Raw genomic sequence first — 25364 nt, forward strand, 5'->3', positions numbered from 1 at the left:
ATTGGTAGAGGCAGCGATAAGGGTTCAAAAGCAAAATGAAGAAGAAAATAAATTGAAACAGAAAAGTCTAAATGAAAAGAGCAAAGTTGAGCAAAAGTTTGGGAGCATGAGGTTGTGAGAGAGTAACTGCGAAAATGCCTAAGAAGAAAAAATAGATAGCAGCAGTGAGGCTTGTTGAACATGCTGGTCTGTGTGGGAGCAGAGCAGTCAACCATCAGAGGGGACAATTTCAGGAGCACCTGGGCAACAACACATAGGTCTGTATTGTATTTCAGTTGTATTTTAGTTTTTCTAGGTCCTTGTGTTCTATTTTATAGCTGTACCGGGACCTCAGTGCTTAGTTGCGTTCCCTCTTATGTACCCCCATATTTTGGAATGACAATAAACCTTCTTGAATCTTGAATAAATCAGCAAGTTGTCGAGACACTCAACAAAAACCGAGCATCATTAGATTTTTGGTGGTAAGGCTTTGATCGATACTGTGCGTGCTCCCAGGTGTGTATGTGTGTGCGGACGTGCCAGGGTTATTATTATTTAAAGCGTTTTTCCGTAGTGTTTTCTCCCGAGCTTAAATCTGCGACTGTTGTGACCGGAGGGTGTAGGTTAGAATATGGTTTTCAATCATTCCCACTTTATGCAACTGTTCAGAAAACACACACCATGAGTGACAGCAGAGGAGAGAACAAAAAGAGAGAGAGACGGGGTAGGAACTGCAGAGAGAAAGTGTTGGAGCTCTGTTGCTTTTTCCATTAATTGCTATAAAAATGTGATGGCAGACTTCCTGTAGCGTGCAAGAGCCACTATAGGCACAGATTAAATTGGTCTTTTTCCACTTAGAAACAGGCCGTGTCATAGGCTATTATTATATGGACTGCACAGATTTTACCTAGTATAATGTGAGTGCGTTCTAGCCCACACTCTGCACACAAGCATGGCCCAGCACACTAGAAATGTTGCCCTGTCTCTCACTGACGGCGTTCCCCACAGACTGTAAACAAGATCTACCTGAACTGGTCTCTGTCTACTCCCATAAAAAGCTATTTTCTGAATGCGAAGTCTAATTTGACCGCATGCTTAAAACATGTGAATGTATAATCCGTATGTGCATATTTAATTAATATGTACATATTTATGCACTGCCACTCTGAATCCTTTGTCTTATGAACTGATGAATATTTATTTCACATATGTTTCTTTTAATATTAGATATTGCCACTGACAAGGCCGAAGGATATTATATTTTTGTCTCTAATGAGTCTAGATGGACTCCTTTGCACTCATTGTCCGCCCTGGTAGAATCACTTGCATATGCTGCCGCCTGTAAATCAATAGTAGACTGGATGGTGAAAAATGAGAATATGGGGAACAAAGCATGAACCCAAAGCCATGATGAAGCTGCTGCACATGGCCTCACTAACTGTGCCTGACGTCCAAAATGGCTCCCACTTTCTCTAAAAGGAAACGTATATGAACTAATACATGGATTATTGGGCTAATCCCCTGAAGTAGAGACTGGGAATTTTTAGTACTGATTAATGAACTACAGCTGCAGGAATGAACAGCAGGGCGGATCCACTCATAATTTTGTTTCCCCTCTGGCCTACTATCGAGTCTTAATAACTCTTCGTCTCTACCCTTCCCTCTCTCTCCATCACTCTCTCATCGTTTGAGTGGGATCCTGACCATTCCAAATTTCTGCTCATAAATGTTAATTCATACACCCATCCCCTCATTAGCATTAAACTGTATGAAGTCGGCTACGTTGAGTATTCGCCCACTTACCTTTGCAAGGCCGCATTACGTAGCAATTAATTGCCACTTCTGTGATACAATTTCCATTTGCCTGCCTTTTCAAGATGAGGCTACAAAACACTTTTACATAACACCGATAGGCCAAATGCAACATAACACACTAGCATTTAAACATGTCTTCACGTCAGTCATCTCACGCTGTAATAGCTCTGTATAATAACAAGCGCTGCGCTGTCTTAGCCCATTACAGCAGATCAAACATGCAGGTGATGGGACCGAGAGAAGTAGTAACAAGTCTCTCAAAAGACCTGTGTGTGTGTGTGTGTGTGTGTGTGTGTCTTTGGCGATCACAAAAGAAAAAAATACAAAAGGCCCTTCACTTTTTCCTTGGAGAGATACAGCCTGTTGCGTTTAAAGATGGATGGACATAAACATGGACATCCACATAAATACACACATTTACATACAGTCAACACTACACAGTATTCGTGCATTCTACAGGTACAGGTTGAAAAGGGGGTAACCCTATTTAGTTCTATGGTCTGCTTTGTTGTCATCTGCGCTTACAATACAGTCTAAAGAGCTCATCAAGGGGGAACATTACTGGAATAAGTTTTAATTCCACCGCTTATAAGTACCACAAGGCTAGGGGAATAAATGGGTGTGAAGGTCTTTGCAGGGCTTTTAAATCAAGTCAAGTCAAATTTATTTGTGTAGCTCGATATCACATACAAGGTCTCAAAGGGTTTTATAGGCCCACACAACAACAACAGCTCACAAGCGTTCCAGAACCAGCCCAAAGCTCTGTGGGAAGATGAGGAAAAACTCCCTAAAAGCCCCAACATGTAAGGAAACAAGTGTGAAACCTTGGGAGAGGCAAAGGCAAAGGGAGATTCCCCTCTCCTCAAATAGGCAGGTGTGGAATAGAAGCGGTGGGTGGGTCAAAAACATAAATTACAAAGAGGCAAAGGAGAAATTATGAAGTAGTAATGCAGGAAAATAAGATCAATACAACGCTTTAGTCCTGAGAGAGAGAGGGGGGGGTTTCAGTTCAGATAGAGTCGGGGAGATTATTCAACCACCAAGGGACAAGAGAGGAAAATGGACTTGCAAGACGTATTGCCATAGTGTGGTGGCTGCTCAAGGCGCACACATTAGCAGTGTGGTGCTCAAGAAGAAGCATAGACCCGAGTGAGGGTTGGAGAGAGAGAGTTTGAGTTGTCTTCCCCCGTGTGAATCATTGATGTGAGCTGCTACTGGATGCCAGTGTAGAGGAATTGGTGTGTGTACCGGCAGACTTGCCAGAAGGTGTGAGATTACGAATGCCTTAGTTGGGGCTACAGAAACAGATCAGGGAATAATCGTCCTGCTCCTATGCAGAGCAAATGACATGATGGAGAGACAGATGGAATGACATCAGTAAAGGTTAGCTGGCTTATGGTAAACTCCTGGAAGGTTAGAGTTGAGGTTATATTGTAGGATTAACTGGAATGATGAGCAGTCTTTGAGAGGTTAAGTCAAAGGTAGTGTTCCTTCATTGAGATACTGTTTCAGCCGGGCTTGATCTGCATCACCATCAGGCAATTTCCTGGTAGAGTAGAGCTTAAGAACGGTGCTTGGAGCCACCACGTGAGTAGACAATTGCGCCTTGAAGGTTGTGTATATTGAGAAGAGAAGGGGCCCAAGCAGCAACCCTGGTACCCCAGTGAACATGCTGACACCAACTTAGTTTGTCTAAATACAAGACGCCAGGAAGGAAGGAAATGCTGAGTGTTTTTGCATAGGCAGATGACAGGAGAGGATCAGGAATGGAGCTTTCCCTACTCGTTATGTTTCCAAAAAACCCAACCGTGTGTGTGTGTGTGTGTGTTTGTGAGGTGTTTGAGGATACATGCATGCGGATGGGTATGACAGAGAAGTGAGAAACTGCAATAGGAGTAATAAGAGGTAGGAAAGGCAATGGCTCTAATCAGTTCCACAGCTAGATGCCCTCTCACTCTGCATTACTAAGCTCCATCTCTATGGTAATGTGCCTGGCCGCCAGAGTTCATTTCCACAATTTCCTAAGGCAGCCCAACACAGATATCAAGGTACAAAGATTGTCAATGCGGACTCGTGTTTTATTTCAATTGTAGGCACAACCCAGGGAAATAAAATGACTGTGCGTGTGTGTGTGTGTGTGTGTGTGTGTGTGTGTGTGTGTGTGTGTGTGTGTGTGTGTGTAAATGGAGTGAGTGACAAAAACAATGAGTGATGTACTGTCACATGTCTGCATTTCTTTAAATTAGAATAACAATTGACTTATTACAATAATATGTTTTATGTATAAGAAAATGCATTAGTTAAACTTGGGCTTTCATGATTAATCATAAAGTAGTATATGGAACGTGCTTTACTGTATCTGGAGGCGCCCACACAGTCAGGATCAGTGCAGAATTTTTCACAATATGAATCAGTCAGTATTGCACTCTGAAGTTTGCGTGCACACATGCAAACTCACACACACATTCTCCATCAGGGACCGTTTCACTGAAAGCATCACCTACCAAGCATAATCAATATTGACTGTGACAAGTCACCAAATCTCCTTCGCTCAGTGCCTTCATTTATCATCCGAGCTGCTGCTGTAGCTATAATAAGAGAATGTAACCAAATCTCAAGGTAAACATATGTGATTGTTTTAATACAGTATGAATTAGTCTGTATTCTGATGCTGTCCTTTAATAACTTTTTAATTCTTCATCTGGGGCTTGTTTCCCTCTTTTATGAAGGTGATAAAGTAGAGTGCACAGTGGGCTGTGTGGCTGAACGATACTCCTGGGTGACGCCGGGTGCTTTATCATTGTTATGACTCATCCGACAAGCCCCACTCTCACAGAGCGTTTATTCAAATAACAGATATTACAGCTATTAAGCGTATTACATGCAATTGGATGAGCTACATACCATAGCTCTCATAAATCTTTGATTGCGCAGTCCAACAAATTGGATGGTGGATGGATCTCAAGGGCAAGTGTGTGAACATTTTCAGAACAACAGTATGGAAATGGCAGGAATAAAGTCAGTTGTAAAGTTTCGCTTGTTTAATAATGCAACGAGACATATTAAATGTTTAATTCAGAGTCTATATGACCGGTGGTGATATTCAGCTGCATTTATTTGGGCATGAATGTAAATGAGTTAAATTCTTAATCTTGCCATTGTGAGCGTGTAATAAGAATAGATGAATAGTTTGGCTCTAATGGCATTCTGTCAGAAACCCAAAGGTGTGTTGAGATATTTTTGCTTCCATTCTCACTTCAGTGCTGTTTTTCAATTTGAAAATTTTCAATTTGAAAAACAGCAGCTGTTTCCTTCCCATTGGGTGGCTAGTCTTACAAATGATGCGTATTGTGCGGTTGCGACAAGGATTTCCAACAAGGCTTTTTTTCTTGTGTGGTGCTTCCTTTTGTTGAGCTGTTCCTTTTCAGGCATTTGGGTAATTATCCTATTTAGGGCTGAATCCAAAACAGCACAGCAACCAAAGATGGTAGAATGTTCCAGTCAAGCTCAGTAAGTCACAATAAGGGCATTCATGTGTAATTCCACAGGGAAAAAATAGTACTATGAACATTTCCAATATTGGTAACATGAAATCGAAAATCAAATGGTTTTCAGTCCATCTGCCTCCATGTTTATCCCATGTTTTTGCACATTAATGACCTTATTAAAACAGCCACACCTTGATATAGCCACAGTGCATGATTCCTCTATCTAATTGCCGCTATATACTGTATAATCAGTAAGTATTTGTATCGTTGTTGTCTCTTTTGTTTAACACTGTCATAACATTCCAGTGTTGTGCTGAGGCTGTTTTCACATTTTCTGCATTTGCTGTTTTCTTACAACTCTGGTTCAACATGTCAAAAAATAGAGATTCACCGTGGTCAAGTACAGAGTGTTCCCATTAAATGTTCTTGACCTGGAAAGTGAATCGTTCTGTAGTTCAGATGAGTGTGTCTTTTGTCGGGGCAGGCCAGGCAGAGGCATGCTCGCTCTTCTCATCCTCTCAGGCCTTCCTGCATCTACTCTTAAGGCTCTTACAGCTTATCCACAATGCTGCAGCCCTGCTCACCTTTACACCCCCCTGCCATAAATTGTCTGACATACCCTCCTCCTATCTGCTCCTTCGATGGCACCCAGTAGCTTCTTACAGACGCTTTCAAAAACTCCCCTGTTAGCTTACAAGGTTACCAAGGGCACAGGACCCCCGATAATTCAATATCACGATGCGCTCCTCCAACCTTCGGCCCCGCATCCAACACTCCACTTCACTGTCTCTGCCCCGCTCCCTTCTCTGTGGAAACCATGCCGTCACTCTGATCTTTCCTGACTTTTCGTCTCTAACACCTCAGTAGTGGATTGATCTTTCCACCTAAGCTAGAACTCGAGCCTACACCCATTTGTGAAGCTCGTCTTCCTCCAGCACACCCCTAAAATCCAGCCCTAGGCTGCACATCTCGCACTCTAATGACACATATGTTGCTGTTTGCAGTGGTTCGTGTAATTATTTGCATAGCAGTTATTGACTTAACACAGATGCTGATAGGAACTGATCTTTTCTTGTTGAACCGTTCTATTTCCGTTGCTGCCTGGTCAATCTTAAATCAATAAACTATTTTTTTGTAGAAAATTAAAATTAAAACCTTCTCTTTCAAGTAGGACTGAAAAAAACAAAAGAACCCAGGAGCATTGATTTCATTTAACTCTGCCATGGCACAGGGAAAGTGCAGCCTCTAGTGGCGAAGATTGGGACTGTGCCCTGTGCCTTTCTCCTGCTTATACTTAATTATTCATCCTCATACAAAGAAGTGTATAATAACAGTAATCTGGATATTCTGTAGTTACAGCGTGCTCATTTGGACAGCAGTGTAATTCTGTAATTTCAATTAAAATGTGAGAGGGATGCAGTCCTGTAATTGGTTATGTGACAGACTGGAGGCTACATGCATTCACTTCATTCACAATAAACCCAATTGTTGTTGCCAGGGTTTGACACTTTACTCAACCGGAACAAATTGTTTGGCTCATAAACTTAAGTGGGGCGCCACATTGAGTAGAATGAAAAATAATAAAGGATTGATTTTGTGATGTGTGTGAGTGTGTTTTTAAAGTACTGCTCCTGCACTTTAGAGTTCACATAACTGAGGGATTGTATCCACATTATTCATGCCACCTTCTATGAAAATCAATGGAGAGGACTGAAAGCACTGTTTTTGTCTTTGTCTCTCTTTCTGTCACCACACAGAGAAGCACACACACACACACACACACACACACACACACACACACACAAAGAGAGACATGTCAGAGGATGTACGACTGCTTTTTTCGTAAATGCCAATACAGTTTTATTTGTTAAAATGGGCTCTGCTCTTGAGGGTGCTTCCCCGATGAACCGCAGGAGCAGCTTGAGCTATTGCAGAGAGCAAAACTCTGCAGGGGTGGAAAGAAAACAGAAGCCAACCAACACAAGTGAGATGCACAAAACGTGTCCAGCAAGAAATGTCATCAGTGTGTATGGTAAAAAGAAAGTAGAGCAGCTTGGGGTTTAGATGGAGGAATTGATTGCCACAGTCAAGGTATGGTGTGGAATAGGTTGGAGCAAAGCATAACCAGCAGTACAGAGAGGGTGAGGAGCTCTTTTATAAAGGCTGATTGAAATGACTCTTGACTACTTTGGGTTTAATATTTGATTATGAGAGTCAGCTGACCGTGTGTGTGGTTCCACTGCTGGGCCAGAACTAATGTGATGATACATGCAGCACATACTCTCCACCTTAGACTGGGAATGTGTGAAGGATGAATCAATCTGGCGGTTTTTCTGTGTTTTAATGTATTATTCTGTTCATTTAATTAATTTTGGCCTGAAGCTACTGCATGTCCAAAATGTCTTTTCACAGACTGTCTTTCTCTAGATTAATAGAATTAATTATTTTCTAATGCATAAGCTTTCCACTGTGCGTGAAGGTTGACAGGTCAAGCCATTATCGAGTGGGTCACTGTGGCTTGATTGGGAAATGTAAGCAGACAAATGCAAGCCACTTAGTCCTGCCTGAGGCAGTCAGCACCAACTTATCAGGCACTGTCGTCCAAACAGCAATTTACTTTGTAAATGGCAATTTACCGTGACAAGGGAGGACATGGCAGATGAGGCATTCCGAAACAAAAAGGGGTTACACATGATCAACCAGCAGCTGAGGCATAAATAGAGACAGTGGAAAATCGGAATATAGCGCGACAAGCAAGGTGCCACAGATTCCATATAGAGTTTATTCAATACTATATTTCTTCATGGGATGAGGGATTATTTGTCAGTGTTTACATGTGTTCACAACGGCAGCTTCTAAATGTCAGCAGAGTCGGTCCTCTAACCCTCCCAACCTGTGCCTCAAGCTTTGATCCAGTGTCCGACTTTATGGGTGGGCTTTTGTATTGGTCATAAAATAAGGTTGTGAACTTCTGAGAATGCCATTTCGATCCATCAGAACAAGCTTACGATTTGTCTCTTCAAGATTCTTTACACATGAATTCAGTTTTTAGGTGCGTTAACCTTGTTTTGTTGGTGAGATTATTAAATGTAAACATAAGTGATGGACATATGAGTGGTGGATAGACTGTCAGCATTAAAGTGGATGCATTATGCATTTTGTTGTTGTTGTTTGCTATTGTGATTTATAGTTAAAGTGAACTAGGTATTGTCAAAAGTTGCTTGCAAAACTATAGATTTGTCACCCATTAAGTTGGAATGATTTTTTATTCTGACTCTTTCTTGGAATAATTGTTTATTCTAACTTAATGGGCGACCGTGTTTATATAGATGTACTGATTTTTCAAAGGAGAAATGTTTCAAGTGGAAATATCAGGGTAGTTAAGGTGTAGTTTGATCAGAGTGGCTGATTGGAAATGTTGGTATGTGGTTTTTCTCCCTAAATGGCGCGAAAGACAAACAACAGATATGTTTAACACATATGCACACACTTACAGATAGCAGTTATTTGTTTATAGCTCCTAAATGAGATACAGATTGCCAGAGATTCACACAAACAGACATGCACACAGACACAGCAGGAACACATTTTTCTAAATTTACCCATAGATAACCTTCATCTGTGTGCATTTCACCAAAATGATATGGGAGGTGAGAGCAGGTGGAGCTGATTGGGTGAATAAGAGAATGAATGGAGGGTACTGACCAGAGAGGGTTGAGCAAACAACAAAAACAAATGTTGAATTCTATAGTATCTTCTGCTTATCATGGAGTTTGTGTTGTATGTGTAGCACAGAGAAAACACCACATTGCTGCCTGGCAGTAAAATGCAAATCATGGAAATAGTAATAAGGAAGAGAGAGGAGGAGGCAGGAGTGAGAGAAAGAGACAGAGAGAGAAAGAGAAAGAGAAAGAGTAGGGTGAAATGAGGACAAGGGAATATTTGACGTGTGAACCGATCTTGCATATTTAAATCCATCTCACTAAGTATCACTTCATTATAAACTGGACCGTGGGCCTGGTGTTTTGGAGGGCCTCACTCAAACAGAGAGAGGGTACCGCTTGTGTGGAAGTCATGTGGGTCTGGAAGCCCGCTTGGCCAGGCGGGAGCCCAGTGTCCACTGCCCCTAATGAACACACACGGGTGCTGAATGAAACATGAGTAAACACACGCAGGTTCGCTGGCCAGACTCACACACACAGAGCAGGAAATACTGTGTGTGGGGGAGTGTGATTATGCCTGTGTGTGAGCTAATAATGTATTGACCACAGACCAGATTGCCTCCCTTAGTGATGTACTGACCCGAGCGCCCGATTCTCCGATGCAGACCCCGTCTCTCACAACTTTTATGGTTGTTCTCCTCACATTATTGCGTCTCTAAGGCGATGCTTGTTTATTGAGGCACCCTGTAAATCCAATACGCCACATTCAATGCCTGTATAATCCCATTGGAAAACGGTCGGTCACGTGTGTTTGCCAAATGGAACCTAATCTGTTGATAAAAGCATTAAAATAAGATTAGATTAAGATAAGATTTACACATTATAAAGTATATTTGTTACCTTTTCTGGTCGCTTTTTGCTATGAATCCTATTCTATAAACAAACCTGTATGCCTCCGTAGGTTGGTTCACTATCTTCGGCAGTGAAATGCATGTGTGTTGCCCATTTTGTGTCAATTTCCCAAATTGATTCTGACAGGTCGTCCCTGCATTTCACAGTCAGAGGCCAGAGGTGGGCACAGCAGTGAGAAGGGACAGAGCTTCACTTCTTTCCTTTGCATTCTTCACATTCTTACCACTTCTGCCATAGTTTCTGCTCCCACCCGCTGAACCTCGCTGCGGGTTCCCGGGTGCTGAGGCGGCGGCTGTGTTTTCAGGGGGATGATGGGGATGCGCGCAAATGAAATCTGGATTAGGTTTTTGAATAACAGCCGGGAGGCAGATATCAGTTGATAAACAGACTCTGCCTGTAACTCTGCTGACATTTTAAATTCAGCAGCTATTGGACACACAACAAGAAACATTGCCACCTGCCTGCAAGTAATATTCCATTTTCTGTGGTCAGTTTATTGAGGCCTTGAATTGACTGCTTCAGGTCGTTACCCTCTCGCCGTGATGGCACAGCTCTGAATGATAGCTGCTCTAAAATGTAAAACCTGTCTTTAACTCCAACTGGCCACAGGCTAATCAGTAATACTTCTCATAAATAACCATTCTGTTGTTCAGAATATTAAATGTCATCGGTTCTCAAGCTTATTTGACCGACGGACCGACACATTCTGCAATAACTTTAGTATCACTTTTCTTAAATTCCTTTTCCTTTGTAGGTAGTAGAGGAGAAAGTCAAGGTTATTGGTCTTTACACATTTTTAATCCCATACTCGGAGCAAATTCTTAGTTTGGTTTTGAGAAACTCTCAGTGAAGCACCTCTGCCTCGCATTCCTCTTTAAACCCTGGGAAGTGAATTGGTGTTTGTGAACAAACTGGCAAAAGAAAGGGAGCTCTTAGCGGGGTGTCAAGGACACCGTCCACATCTGGGCCTGAAAATCCATAAAGCTACATATCGGCTCGGCCCACATGGCTCCAAAGGTTCTCTGAGCCGCAGCGCGAAGCCGGCTGATTTAATTTGGCAATCAATATGTTTTCTGAGAGCATAAGCCATGGTAATCTTTTTACAGCACCTCTCCTCTCCCTCTCTCCTCTCATCCTATGCCCTTGAGTCAATCTTTCCACCCCTCCACCGTAACACTAAGGTTTGTGATTGCATCTTAACGGGCTTTGCGGCGGGAGGAGAGAGAGAAAGAGGGGGAGGAAACGAATCAAAAAATGATATCAAGAGTGAAGCGACCACCACCCCCTGTCCCTGTGGAACTGTCTAGCTCTGAGACTTGGTCCCATAAAAGTGGATTATGGGAAATAGGTTGAGTCTCCTGGCCCTGCTCTAACTACAGCAGGACGATGCGTCTTTCTGAAATGGAAGCACTGCAACTTTGGCTTAACCCAGATGGGTGATCATCAGTAAATACTCTGTAATACTAGTGATACATTTACTTGTGTCCTTGCGCCGTCTCACTGCAACATATGGCTCCTCTCGTCTGGACTTCTTTCCCTCTCCTCTCCCGCTGTTGTCGTTATGTTTCTCTCTTGTACTTATCTTCTCCAGCAGAGGGACAGATTCCAAAGGGTTCTGTGTTTATCTGTGCATGCAGCACTCTGTTTTTGCCCCCAAACCAGGGGACACTACTGTTGTCTTCACAGGGCCTCCAGGAGTCTCACACACATACACACAAACACACACACGTAAACAACAGAACAACTAGCCAGAATAATCCATCATCCATGGATGGCGTGATGATAAAATATGAATAGGTTCATTTAGGCTCATTTAAATGAAAATGTAACTACACACCTAAAAGTTCTGACATTAATTTTAACCAACTAATGAGTTTCATTTCATTTTCCAATCATTACTTTACCCTCTGGGAGGCGGGTGGTATAACAACTCAAAAAAGTTTAAAAGTAAGAAAGCACCTTGATTGATTTGGGTGGCCCAGAGCTGGACAGGATGTGTGTGTTTGTGTGTGTGTGTGTGTGTGTGTGTGTGGGTGAGGGGGGGGACAGAGGGGGGGCTCAAACACGGCAGGGATTATTGATATTTAATGTGTCACAGCTGTTGTTGTGCACACTGTTCCAAAATGGCCTGTGGTGCCCTGAGTGTGACACAGTAATCTTAAAAAAACAACAACACAGAGGTGTGTTACAAAAAGTTTACAACTCAGAAAGTTTCCAAAGTATATCAGCCTTTGTGTTTACAACTGACTTCAGCCATGTGGTGCAATCCATTACTGCATAACCTTGTCAATAGTTGGTAGTGTGTGTACTTTTCAATCACCGAATAACAACCTAGTAAACTCTAAACGGCTGCACAGTAATTTGTTACCACTTTCTTTCTTTCTTTCTTTCTGTCTTTCTTTCTTTTAGGGACAATAACTTCATCAAGGACTTCCCCCAGCTTGCAGACGGTCTCATGGTGATCCCCTTACCGGTGGAGGAACAGTGTCGGGGTGTGTTATCTGAGCCCCTGCCCAACCTCCAGCTGCTCACAGGTGTGTGTGTGTGTGGTTGCTTTTTCTCTCCGAACCAAATTAGGTTTGCGATGCTTCCGTTGCAGTCGCTGCCAAATAGCTTGGTAACATACAGAGGCCATGAGTGGGTGTGGGGTGGTAATAAGGCACAAACAGCTATTATGAGACTCAGTGTGGGCAGATGGCTTTTTAATGGAGGCAGACTGTACCTGGCACACACTGATCTTAAAGATTACCGAGTACAAGTCAGTTGATCTTTTTTTGTGTTGTGTGTGTGTGTGTGTGTGTATGTGTGTGTTCTGCCTTCTCCCATAGGGGACACCGTCACTCAAAAATTTGGCGCAATACCTGCACCTCCACCTTCATCTCCTAATCCCTCCATTAACTAATTCCATATCTGCCTGCACATTTGTCCCTGAGCTCCTTTCTTCTATGATTAGTATGTGTGTGTGTGCAATATGATTGCGCACACACTTACTCTCATACACTCCTTCCTCATGTGACTGTTCCCAGAGGCGGGGGATAAAGGTTGATGTGAAGCAGTTGATGAATTTTCTCCGGCTGGCTTTCTTCTCTTTTTCCCTTTTGTTGCTCTAAAATGTAGTAAAACTTTGGTAAATGCATCACGGCGAAAACTACCATCGCTCTCACTTCTCTCCAATCAAACCGGAGTTAAATCTGCACCATCCATCTGTCATTGATCAGAGAGTAGGTGGAGTGTGGTGTGTGATGATAAATTATATTTAGGCAATAATAAGATCTGAAATAAACAAACAGTCCAAATTAAATGATGGATTTCTCATTTTTAACCTGTGTGTGTCGTTTAGGAATCTCTGTCTCTTTTCACTTTGTTTTAAACCACTATATTTGTTGTCTTTCTTCGATTTTAATCAGTTTCTCTGTTTATCTTAGGGGATGCCCACTTCAGCGAGGCAGTGGGCTACCCCATGGTCCAACAGTGGAGAGTGAGGAGCAACCTGTACAAGGTCAAACTCAGCTCCATCACCTTATCTACAGGTGAGAGGACCAAGAGGAATTCATGCACATTCATTCACGCTGTTCTGCACTCTTGCCTGTGTTTGAATCATTTCTCTAAAACCTTTGATGGATGCTCAGAGAACGGTTATGTTGTTTCTTTTTCTGTGGTAATCTATAACTCGAATCTGCTGCCTGTTTGTGCGCGTAAGTCCCGTCTCAATGCAAGATTAACAAATAAACTTCAGGTATATTTTTTCCGCATCCACCATCAGCATTCTGCTTCTTTTGAGCTCAGGGCCCAAGGCTCTACGCGTGGTACAACATGGACATACAATGGGGCTGTCACATCAGTTGTTGCCATGGCTGCCAGTGGCGACTGTGGCTTTGAACTTATTCAACGCCCACCTGATTTGGCCTTACAGAATTTGTTATTCATCCCATCCACAAAAGAAATATTGTATAGGTAAAAACAAAATATCCCTCAACCTTTAAAAAATGCAGTAAAATAAAATGTTATGATGTTGAACAGTGTTGCTATTGCATATATGGGCTTTGTTGACTTAAGGAAACTCCCAGTTTATCTGCAACTTACTACAAAACAGAAATATCCCATAAAAACCTCATGAGTCTGACCAAAATTTCAATGTTTTCCAATTGGCTCCGAAGTCTGGGCGATGCATCTATTGTGGCCTTGAAGCTTTGCCATCTTACCTCGAGTCAGAAGAGAAGACAGATAACATTTCTACGTCTGCATATCCAGTGCAGAGATAAGGTCTAAGATGCAGTTTGCTTGGCATACAAAGCAGGGAGAAGCACTTCCAATATGCAAATCAAATCATCTTTTCGTTCCCATAAGAATTAAGAGCTCCAGTCGCTATGGCACCAAAAAACTGTAATGGGGAGAAGAGACAGGTTTGGCTTCTCCCAGGAGGAAACCTATGTGGGAGGTATAGACTTGTTAGGTGTTAAGATGAAGCACTTTGAGTGAGCTGGGAAGAGAGAGAGAGATAGAGAAAGTCCCCATCATTTCATTTTGTTTCACAATGAAGGAATCTGTGAAAGGCACAACCATACCCACCAAGTGTGACACGTAATGCAGGTATGTGTTGTTGACTGCAATGAAATGTCTTCCTATAGGGATGAAACGAACTGAATTAAAAATCTGCATCCAACTCAGTAACCTTCTCTGACAGTGGAAGCCTTTGCAATAGCTTTGACTTGTTTTTATAGAATACATTTTGAACACAGAAACTGTTAGAGATAGATATTTTACTTCCACATGTACAGCTACCCACCATTCTTCCTTTCTCTCCCTTTGTAGGCTTTTCCAAGGTGCTGAAGACACTGTCTGCACAGAGCACACGGGAGGAGCTGCTGGCATTTCTTCAGCAGTACGGCAGCCACTACGTGTCCGAGGCTTTGTACGGCTCTGAGCTCAGCTGCAGCATCTACTTTCCCAGCAAGAAGGCCCAGCAGCAGCTTTGGCTGCAGTATCAGAAAGGTGAGGAGGAGGTCATATAAATGCAGGATCAGGGCTTTGAACTCAGGACCTTCTTACAATGTGTTAACTAAATACTATAAAACTAAAATATACTTATATATGATCTTAATTTTCGTAATTATCTGGACCAAATTGCTCTTCATCACTTGAATCACTTAATTGCCTTATTGCCTTATCCTGATTCTAGCAGATCTGCACAAACAGGAAGTCATTCCAAATAAAGAATATTAATTCTGATATAACTGTGGTCCATATAAAATCCTAAATAAGCTTCCTGCTTAATAAATTAGATTTATTGGGATGTGTGAAGTTTATCATCACTTAACCATTAAGGTTGGACTGGTCTAAATGCTGGAGAAGTATTGAACATATCCATACGTTTGTCTCATATATGTTTATTGCACTCAGATAATCAACATTACAAACATGGATTTGACTACACAGAGATGCCTGTAATGTATTTAACACATTGTAAAATTCACAGCCTTCAAAGGACAGAACACCTTAAGGACATATGGGCATTGGTTTAATGGGCATATTGCAACATTACGACCCAAAAGTATAAATTAATCATCTCTGAAGGAGCAGGGAAGAGACTAAACAGTAAATCCTCCCCCATTTAATGGACTGAAACTTATTCAGGTAATGTGAGATCATTTTCGCCACACTGACACAAGGACACTTGATTTTTCACGCATTTTATGCATTTTTCTCCATTGTCTTTAAGTAATATTCAAACTTCTCTAGCGAGGTCGACTTCTAGTTAAAAACTAACCCATCAAAATGAATACAGGTCAGCAAGTAATTTAAAGATTGTCCTGAATTTAAATCCATTTGTGAAATGGCATTAGACGGCCAAATAACTAAAGAAATACAGAATGTCAAAGTAACAATGACTGACAGTCTTCACCTAATACTTCAATTCAGTTCTAATTCGTTCCTAATCGTTTTTGCTTATTCAGAAATACTAAGAAACACACTTGATTCTCAGATGTGTATTGGTGTGTTGCTGTGTTAATCGGGCAGTGCAGGGTTAAGGTCAACTTTGTGAAATGATCTCTTAAGGCTGAAACTGTCGCTAGGAATCTCCCCCTAATGTGGAAGTTGAACCTGGATAGGGAGCTACACAGGCGGGCTTAGTCACCATCTGAAATTTCCGGACTCAACTTGAGACTTGTGCGGACCTTTAAGTAACAAATAGAAACCTGAGGGCGTCATGGCAACAAGAAACCAGGGCCCTGTATCAGAAAGACAGATAAACGGGTTAGCCAAATACATTTCCTAACCCAGGCTTTGTGGTGTTGCATCACTTTAACTGATCACCGTGATACTAATGCTGCACAACTGACCTACAATGAATCCCCTCTAGAATCCTGAACCTGAACTACATTAAAGTGAGTCCAACCAGAGATGTAAGACGTGTTCATAGCACAAATCCAGTATCTGCCCAGTCTGATTAGAGAAAAGGCTGTAAGACGGAAACCTTCTCATGCTCTTGACAGCGACTGGTTCAGTTATAGACTAAACTCAATGAGATGATGATTGTAAATGAAAAATGTCTGCACGTTAATTAGCTCTCGGTAAATGATGGTACACGCAGCACTTTGGTTCGTTTGTGCCTCTGCAGTGACCTAATTTCCTCATAGGACTAACAATTTCATCTCATCTCATATTAAATACGTTTTGGATGCGTTGACGCTTCTCGGCTTGTAATTGCCGCCTCCGACGCCGAGGCTTAGGCTTAGTGAATCCACGTGGTCCAACTCACTCCATGATACAGGCAAAGCCAGATCAGTGTGTCTGTGTTAGTATTCTAGACATCCTGGAGCTTCTGGGCATTTCTGCCAAGGATCCCTGCAAGGAGCGTGTAACCACGCTCAAGGCATGAAGAAACAATGTCACGGCAGAACTTCTCTGGAATAAACATTTAGGTTTTGGACAAAGGCCGTAAACATTTTTTTCCCCCTAACTTGCAGCTGTAAGCCTTGCCCTTGTGCTCGACGTGGTAAAGACAGATAAGGTTTACGACGTGAACCCATGCATTTATTGCAGAGTGGGGGTGGTGATGATTTTCCTGGCAAAAGGTACGATAGGTTGCAGGTTTGTTCAAGAGCTGCCAACCAACTTGTCAAGAGGTCACGTCTCAGCCAGGTATTGATTTCCTCGGAGAAGCTGTCGAGATATGAAGTGCTTATTTAATGTTGCTTGTTTCGACTCGGCTATAAAAAAATGTAGTTTCAAGCTCAAGGTAAACACAGGAAATAGAATAGATCAGAGCCAAAGACGGCACCATGAAGGCTCCTGCAAGTGACAAAGTCTATCTGGGACTTGTATAGGTAGGGCGTTGCCATCCAGTTAATAATGGGATGAGGAACAGGATATGGAACCACATGGAGCAGCATTAAGACCGGGAGGATCAGGGAGGGTTGCTACTGTGAAACCAGCTATTGGATTATCAGCTGTTTACGTCAGCACGGAAATCAGTTTCAACGCTGCAGGCCAAGATTATAAAGTAAATTCACAAAGAAGCATTTGACACCGCGAAGATCAGAGACACGGGCCACCCCCCTTCCTTTACAATACAACGGATAGGAAGTACTATATAAGGAAATGGATGGATGGTGGTATCTGGTTACAGTATGTATGGCTCGAAAGAGCAGCAGACGTGGGATCTCGAGATGAGGTCCAAGAGACTTTCAGAGGGTTTTACTTCCAACTTTGCTTCCCATCGACGTCGAAGGAGAAGGTAGAAGAGAGGTTCTTTCAATCTGAGGCGGGTTAAGTGCTCGTTGAAATGCCACTGAAGCAGTTACCCACAGTGCAACCTGTTCAAAGATACTTGCCAAGTGGTCACAAATACAAAAAGACGTCGACGACCCCCCCGATTCTGATTGCATTAACATAAGCGTTTTGTTTTGTAATTAAAACAGACCGAGGCGTCTCCTTTGTTATTATTGCAGGTCCACGCAAAAGCTTTTTCCAAACCCTGTCAGTACAAAAACACATCACACCTCCAAAACACAGCAAATGAAATAATAAAAACATCAGCACTCTCCGTCTCACTGAACTCCCCGTTACTGGCAGATCGCTACTAACGCGCTCGTACGCTCTGATGTTGCCACTCCATTACTGATCTTCAAACCAGATGCATTCAGTGACATCAGTGTTCATATGTGCTAATAAAACCCAACTGGGAAAAAAAACAAAAACCTAGAATATATTAATGATAAAGTGCTTCACAGGCTCTAACCTCGATATACTTTATTCCATGTTGTAAAATAGTGTTTTGCTCGTATTTACTCTCACTTTTCTCTTTTGTCAGTAGCAAAGCTGAGCCAAATAAAGGTACACCATGCATTGCACACAGAGTAGGTGGACAGTGGGTGTGCCAGTCGATACATAAGGGGAGGAATGTAAATCACCCGTATTTGTGTCTGCGTTAGCACCGACACCCATGGCTTCTTTATTTTATTGAAACAGCTTGTAGGAGTAAGTGTTCTATGCTGATCTGCTGTACTGTTATGATGCAGTGGTTAGCCGAGAGGCAGCTTAAGCAGCTGATTTTTTTTGCTGTGAGGTATATCACATGTAAAATGCATTAGGGTTACATTGATCCCGACTGAACAAATATCAAGTGAAGTGTTTGTTTTTCTCACCTGATGAAAGCTGTAGTGTGAATTGTTTGGACTGTAGCCAAACTAAAGTGACAGATAGAATAAGTTTGTTGCTAACTTCCCCCAAACTTCCACACCCACCCACTTCTACCTGTGTGTAGTACATTTCCCACAGGCTCAGAGACGTGGAGGTGGACTACGCCGCCCCTCCCCTCCCTTTATGAAGTGGAGGAATGCCTCCTCTGGATGTATGTGTAGACTTTAACACAGTGGTCCCTACAGTCCAACACTAGCAGCTGGCCTTTTTGAGTGACAGCCACTCCCACAGGACAGGTCAAACCTTCCTGAATGAGAATTTTGTACCCACCCTCTTTGGGAAACTGGAGGATTTCTTTCCTGCCGGTGTCAGTCACCAACAAATCCCCGTTGGCATCTACACACATGCCAGTGATGCAGCGGAAGTCCTCTGTCTCTGAGAAGAAGTGGCTGAGCTGCTTGCCTAGCTGGCCGTCGGTGCCCACTGAGCCAATGGAGAAGCCCCCCTCCAGATGGGGCTCGTTTTGGCGTTTCTCAAAGTTCAGGGCCAGGCCCTGTGTGAAATAGACTGTGCCCGCCGCATCGCACGTCACAAACTTTGGCCTTACAGCAGAGCATAACCGATTGTAGCTGACCACTCCTACGTTGCGGTCCACTGCCAGGCACCACAGCTTCCCACCTTCCACATCCGTCACCACAAACTGACCTGACGGCATGGCGGCAATGCCCCACGGCTTGATGAGCTGGTTCTTGTGGCAAGCCACACAGTGCCCGTCCATGGTGTAAACTTTAACTGAGTTGTCATAGTTGTCAGTGATGCCAATCAGGCCTTGATGAGTGACAGCAATAGATAGAGGGACGAGGTTGGGCAGGTCAGCTCCGAGGAAGCTCAGGACAAAGTTGTCAATGCTGCTGGCATTGCGGCGGATCTCGCGCTGGAAACCTTTGCGATTGAAAATCTGGATGCGAGAGTTGCCGCGGTCGGCCACCAGGACCTCACCTTGTGCTGTGACACAGATGCTGACTGGCAGGTTAAACGTGCCTGGTAGATTTCCTTTACAGCCCATCTTCTTCACAAACTGACAGCTTGAGGGCCCTGCGTTTGCCCCGCCCCCCCCAGGTGATCCCCCATCTGCATCCATGGACTTGGACTTAAAGTTCCGCGGCGAGCCACCCGCAGTCTCCTCTGCAGCTGTAGTCATGTCAATGTCCCGGTAAAGATCTAATGGATCACCCATTGCACCTCCTGCTGCCCCGGCTGCTCCCTCCACGTCGCCCTCCAGGGCAACGTCCAATCCACTTTCCTCATCATCTATACTGACAGTGTAAGTGTTTGTGGTAACCTGACCCACCTCTAAAGGTTCAGAATGCTCTGTCCTCACCAGCTCTGGCTGTTGGAGCTTAAACATTGTGGGTAAGCTGCTCTTCAGGTCCAGGTCCTCCTCATCATTGCCACCATCATCCTTTAACAAGGCGATGTCACTTTGCCTCACCTGCATTGTCAGGTAGTCACAGCGCGACACCACCTTCACCTCGGCCATGTTAAGCAGATATGTCTGCTCCTCCAGGATGTGTCCATTGAGCTTCTCCACTTCTGCCATGGAAGCAGTGAACGTTCTTCGAGAACGGCTGAGTTCCTCTTGAAGGCGGAGTTCAGATGTGGCATAATCCTGCTGTACAGCCTGATACTTCAACAATAAGGACTTGGAAATGTTGTCAATAGCTTTCTTTTTCTTCTGTATCTGCCCCATGAAATCACGGAGAGCCACCAGTTTACTACCCAGTTCTTGACGGCGCTGTTCAGCCGCCGCTGTGATTGGCTGGACTGTGTGGCCTTGGTGCAGGTGACCCTCCAGTTTACAGAGCTCACAGAGGACTATGGCACAGTCGTGGCAGTACTGGCGTGGCAGACGATTGCAGCAGTTCTTGCACATGAGAGCGGCGGTGGCGGCGCTGCAGGAGATGGTACAGTCCAGGATCTTGAGCACAGTGAGATTATCAGCCAGCTGGGATATGCTGCTCATCCGAGAGACTTTACTGCAGAAGGGGCACCGCACACCATTGATGGTACTAGCCAGCAGCTTCTCCAGGCACTGCCGGCACACAGTGTGACCGCACTGCAGGAGCTTGGGCCTCATTTGATCCTGGTTATAGGTCTCCAGGCAGATGGGGCATTCGAGGACCTCCCTCATCAGATCTGGGTCCAGAGAGGCTGCTTCTGCTGCCATTGTAGCTTTCACCTTTGAGGGAATAAAGAACAGAGATTAGAAGCTTTAGGGGAAAGTGACGCCTCACAATTTACTGCTTTCGGCTGTCTTATAATGTCCTGTAGCAGTAGGTAGCCTAAGATTTCACATTTGCATAAAGAAGAATGCATCAGAAACATTTGAAACTTTCACTCTGAACACTGTGACCTAAAATTACAAGTTCAGACACTGTTGTTGACTTCGTGACAGCTTCTGCAGGTTCAAACGCGAATGAGTCCGGTCACAATTTCCATATCTCCATCAAAGGAAAGGTGAAGGTGTGTGAGGGACATGACATAGCTAACAGGAAGTGCTAATCGCTGAAATGATGCTACCGTAAGCTAACCGGGTTAACAGCTGCTTGCAACAAGAGCAAACCACCTTCAGCCGCTTTTGTGAGGTAATTGATATGCATCTGCTTGGCGAGTTGTCATAAGTTTGTGTTGTAATTAAACGCCAGGGGGTGAAACACGCGTTTGCTAATGGCTGAGTAATGTAAACCGTAACTGGAGGGACAATCTAAAGCATTGTTCCGTCCTCATGTTTGCAGTTCGGCTTAGCATGACGCCAGAATTCCTAAACATTGACATTGACATCTTTAATTCGCTTATTAATCGAAGATATTTCCATATAAGCCTAAAGAAAAACTCATAACAACGGCATATTCTGATTAGATGCAGCAACAATAACGTAATTTGTCGTCATTCCAATAACAGTGTGTTTCGAAATGACGCAGCGGTTTGTTTTTTGTTGCTCTGTTGACTTTCATGCTTTAAAATATTACCTTTTCTTCAATCTTAGCTGGTTTGGAGACACACTTGCTTTCGATGGGTGTGCTGTGTTTGTGCTACCGCAGCTGACTGCAGTGTGCACGATGTCAACGTCACGTCTTCACGACCGGTTTGTGACGTAATACGCACGACTCTGAGCCAAACGCGCATTTTGATTGGTTAACGTGTAGGTCTGTCTTTCAACCCTTGTACCAATACAATGAGCGCTTTATAGTGTATTCGAAGTGTCGCCATATGGTTAATTTATTCTCCTCTACTCCCCTGATAGCTGTCTTCTTCGTCACATTAAACACATTTATTTATTGACGTAATCTGAAAAAAGTTGGTATTTGAGTGCTCAGCTCAGAACGTACAGTTGCAGTCGAGTAATTTGGGTGTAATCGGAACTGCATTTTGTTTTAAGTATCAGACAAATAAAGGGTGGTGTTCAACTGCATTTTAGAAACACCCAGATGTGCCAAAATGTTCTTTAAAAAATATATATAGTTGTTATTAAAAGTGCCCACTAGATGGCACAATATGCCTTTTATATGTTTGAATTTGAAGCCAGTCTGAGTATGTGAGTGTTTTAGATGAAATAGTTGCTGTAGAAAGTTACATTAAGCATTAAGAGTTCACATTTTAAACAGTAATTAACCCACCTTGACACAATCTTTCATATTTGCAAATCTATTGTTGTTGTTAATCAGGAGATAGCCAAGAACAACATGCTGTCATTTGTAGATGAGGTTTCTGATTACTCTAGCACATGGCTCGCATTTGATATACTTTATATCAATATATTGATACTGTGTAAAAGTAATAGAAACGTTTAGCATTATGATTGAGATGTAAAGATAAGTCGTTAATATGTTAGGTGTTGCATTGAGCACTTGCAGCCATTTCTATAAAGCAATAACACCAATGCCAACACTAATCATATCTAACAACATCTGTATTAAATTACCTCGGAAGATATCTGAAACCTATGCTGTTGTTGCCTGGGCAACATAACCCTGGCCAGAGGGGATAGTGTCCCTGATGAGTAATTATACTGCAAGCAGTCCACAAAGACATTTTAATTAACAAAGGCAGTGCAAGATCAATGGTTGAGAAATTCACCCCATTTATCTCTTTACTGTGTTTGGTGACAGGCCAGCATTGCATAAGGAACACTTTCATTCCATCAAGCAAAGAGCCATCAATTAGTTTATAAAGAGGCGAAATGGCGAACCACTCCTTTAATTTCATAACATAAATGTGTCCCTATTTAATTTGTGATACTTTTTGAAGGATGTCAGCATTAGTAAATTTCCAGCCAAACTTTATGGATAGGTAGAAACTAGACACCATAAAACATAAAGAAACAGCCTCTGCACTGGTGATGTCTGCGAACCCGGCTTCATTGTCAACGATCCCTCATTTCCTCCACAAATATGCGATCGTGCCAACATTTTTCATCATATGCTGTTGTTCCCGTGGATGGGAAGAGGTAATCTGGGGTGAAATGAGTTGACGTCGGTGAGAGGAAGTAATCTTGACTTAACTATAGCCGCGGCCAACCTGAGCCACAGGGCTTTTTTGTGAGAGCTGAGTGATGACAGCTTCTCTCTGTGTCTGTGTTGTCTCAAGAACTGCGTGTAATTGGGCTCTTAGGGCCACCCCTTGAGCCTGTTTATGCAGCACATGAAGTTACCCTCACCCCTTCAACTGCTTACAGCCACATTCAAAGGGAATCAGCCACAAAAGTGTGTCATTCTCTCCACACGGCCAGCCGATTGTCACTACTTCTGGTCAGATTCCCTATTAATTTTACATTTGTAGGCAAAACGGTATTTAGCATTAACAATGACTGTTATTTTGTGAAATGGAGTGTACCCCTGGATTACACTTGTCGGCTGGTTTATACTTTCCTCTGTCTTACACAATTACACGCTCAGAAAGGGTTTGAAGGCTTCCTTTTTTTTCCGTGCTTAAAGGCATTTCAGGAAATAAGTCATTTTGAATGTTACTCCCAATTGCCTGACCTTGAATGATGTCATTTGGAAGTGCTTTACTCCCTGTCTTACCTCCTTCCTCCCTTAGAAACAGTAACCCCGAGCTAAGTAAAGGTTTGGGGTTTCTATTGATAATACTCAGCGTGTGTGTGTGTGTGTGTGTGTGTGTGTGTGTGTGTGTGTGTGTGTGTGTGGCTATTTGTCTTTTTTTTCCCAGCATGTGTGGTGGCGTAATGGGCATTGGGAATGTTTCATTAATTGGCAGTTGAAATTCCCTGAAAATCCAGTCAGTTTTTAATTTGCTATTTTGAAGATTTGATGAGTCAAATAATGCAAAAATAAAACATTTTGGAGCGTTGACTGATGATGCAAGTCAATAATTCTGACTTCAGTGTAAACTATGTCTAATCCTTCATCACTCATATGGAAAGCTCAGGGCCCAAAGCTCTTGTCATGCAAATAGACACAATACAAAAATGTTCCCTAGCAAAACAGATGGCAGATCGGCTTTAACTTGTGACCTGACATGTCCTCTACGAGAAACGTTTAACACTCGTGTAGTATGTATCCATCTATTCCTGCTCTTTCCTTCTGCGTGTAGCTGTTTTCATGCTGACAAAGGAAATGATGAGAAAGGATCCCCCCTAAATTCCAGTGGGAACATCAAACAGTGGTAATTGACACTCAGGAGAAGAAGCCATTTACCCCCCATTCATCCGCTGTCTATAAAAGATGATGACAGTAAGGGATTAGATGGAGTGTTTCCTCTTTTTTTTTCTCTTTTCTGGCTGCAAGTTAAAGTAGATCCAGATGCTATCATGTTAATCAGCTCTTGTGAATATGTTTTGTTCCTCAAACTGTAGGATGTGTGAAGGAAATACATTTGTTCGCTTTGTGAAATGCTTTATTTTCCTTCCCTTAACAGATACTGTCACTGTTATTGTTGTGGTTTTGTCTTTGTCTGCACCCACACACCTATGACACCCTCTCCTCTCTGAATCACAGAGGCAACAGACCAGGGAGTCGGTGGAGGCGGGCGGCGTGAGCTGAAGTCGGTCCCCTTCATCAGCTACCTGTCGGCGCTGCAGAAGAGCCAGCTGTTGTCCGACGACATGGTGAACGGCGTGGAGATCCGCTGCGAGGAGAAAGGCAAGTGCCCTGCCGGTTGCCACCTGTGCCACCACCAGGCCATGATGGGAGGCGTGGCAGGGGGAGGCCATGGCGTCAACGGCAGGAGTGGAGACCAGCCATCGCCCATTCCAGTGCTGCTGGAAGTCAGCCGTGTGGTGCCCCTCTACAGCCTGGTCCAGGACAACATCACCAAAGAGGTGAGAGACCAGTTTAGGGGCTGGGTGTGTACGTGTGTGTAAAAGTAAGAATCCAAAACTGTCACCAGTATGTTGTAGTGTCAAAATGACATATAGACAAGTTAAAATGATAAAAAGCTGCTGAGTGCCATTTAAGATTGGAATGAAGACTGGATTTCTAATAACTTATACCTCAGTAGACTCAACAGTTAGTAATAATCCTTTTTTCCATATTTAGGCTTTTATTGGGAAGCTAATTTGATGTGTAGAACCTGAGCCAACTCCTCCTGTAATGTTCCCCTTTTGAGTAAAAGGTGCCACGAGATTACAGCTTGTGCAGATAAAATGTGACGGCCATATGAAGCACTAAAACAAGCGCGGTGACCCAAAAAAAGGTGGAGAAATATATTTTTCTGTATATTTTGTTTATGAACAGGCAGGTTTTACTGGCTTGTAAAGTTTTTATATGGTGCAATTATGAGAAACCACCTCTAGGTGGCATTATTTGGCAAGTCTGACCACTGGAAATGAGCACATACATACAGA

The 25364-nt window shown here is 43.1% G+C and overlaps 2 protein-coding genes across 2 annotated transcripts in view; one reads left to right on the forward strand and one right to left on the reverse strand.

Moving 5' to 3' along the window:
- The window catches only part of astn2 (astrotactin 2), a 216234-nt gene that overhangs the window by 147487 nt on the left and 43383 nt on the right, over positions 1-25364 (forward strand). The window contains exons 14-17 of the mRNA XM_076163970.1: positions 12266-12390; positions 13282-13386; positions 14669-14848; positions 24517-24839. Coding sequence (XP_076020085.1) covers positions 12266-12390; positions 13282-13386; positions 14669-14848; positions 24517-24839 — 733 coding nt within the window. The remainder of the gene's footprint in view (positions 1-12265; positions 12391-13281; positions 13387-14668; positions 14849-24516; positions 24840-25364) is intronic.
- trim32 (tripartite motif containing 32) lies at positions 15244-21611 on the reverse strand. Its single transcript, XM_076163971.1, has 2 exons — positions 21529-21611; positions 15244-20738 (listed from the first exon to the last, which is right to left on the reverse strand). Exon 2 carries the CDS (start codon positions 20724-20726, stop codon positions 18681-18683), a length of 2046 nt encoding a protein of 681 aa, XP_076020086.1. The 5' UTR covers positions 20727-20738; positions 21529-21611; the 3' UTR covers positions 15244-18680.

This window comes from Genypterus blacodes, unplaced genomic scaffold (genome assembly GCF_046128005.1).
Source record: "Genypterus blacodes isolate CSIRO-AG114 ecotype Tasmania unplaced genomic scaffold, CSIRO-AGI_Gbla_v1 ptg000133l_1, whole genome shotgun sequence".
NCBI lineage: Eukaryota > Metazoa > Chordata > Actinopteri > Ophidiiformes > Ophidiidae > Genypterus > Genypterus blacodes.

What these genes read in the sequence shown, in the direction of transcription:
- trim32 (XM_076163971.1), bottom strand. Translation starts at nt 20,726, where the DNA reads ATGGCAGCAGAAGCAGCCTCTCTGGACCCAGATCTGATGAGGGAGGTC.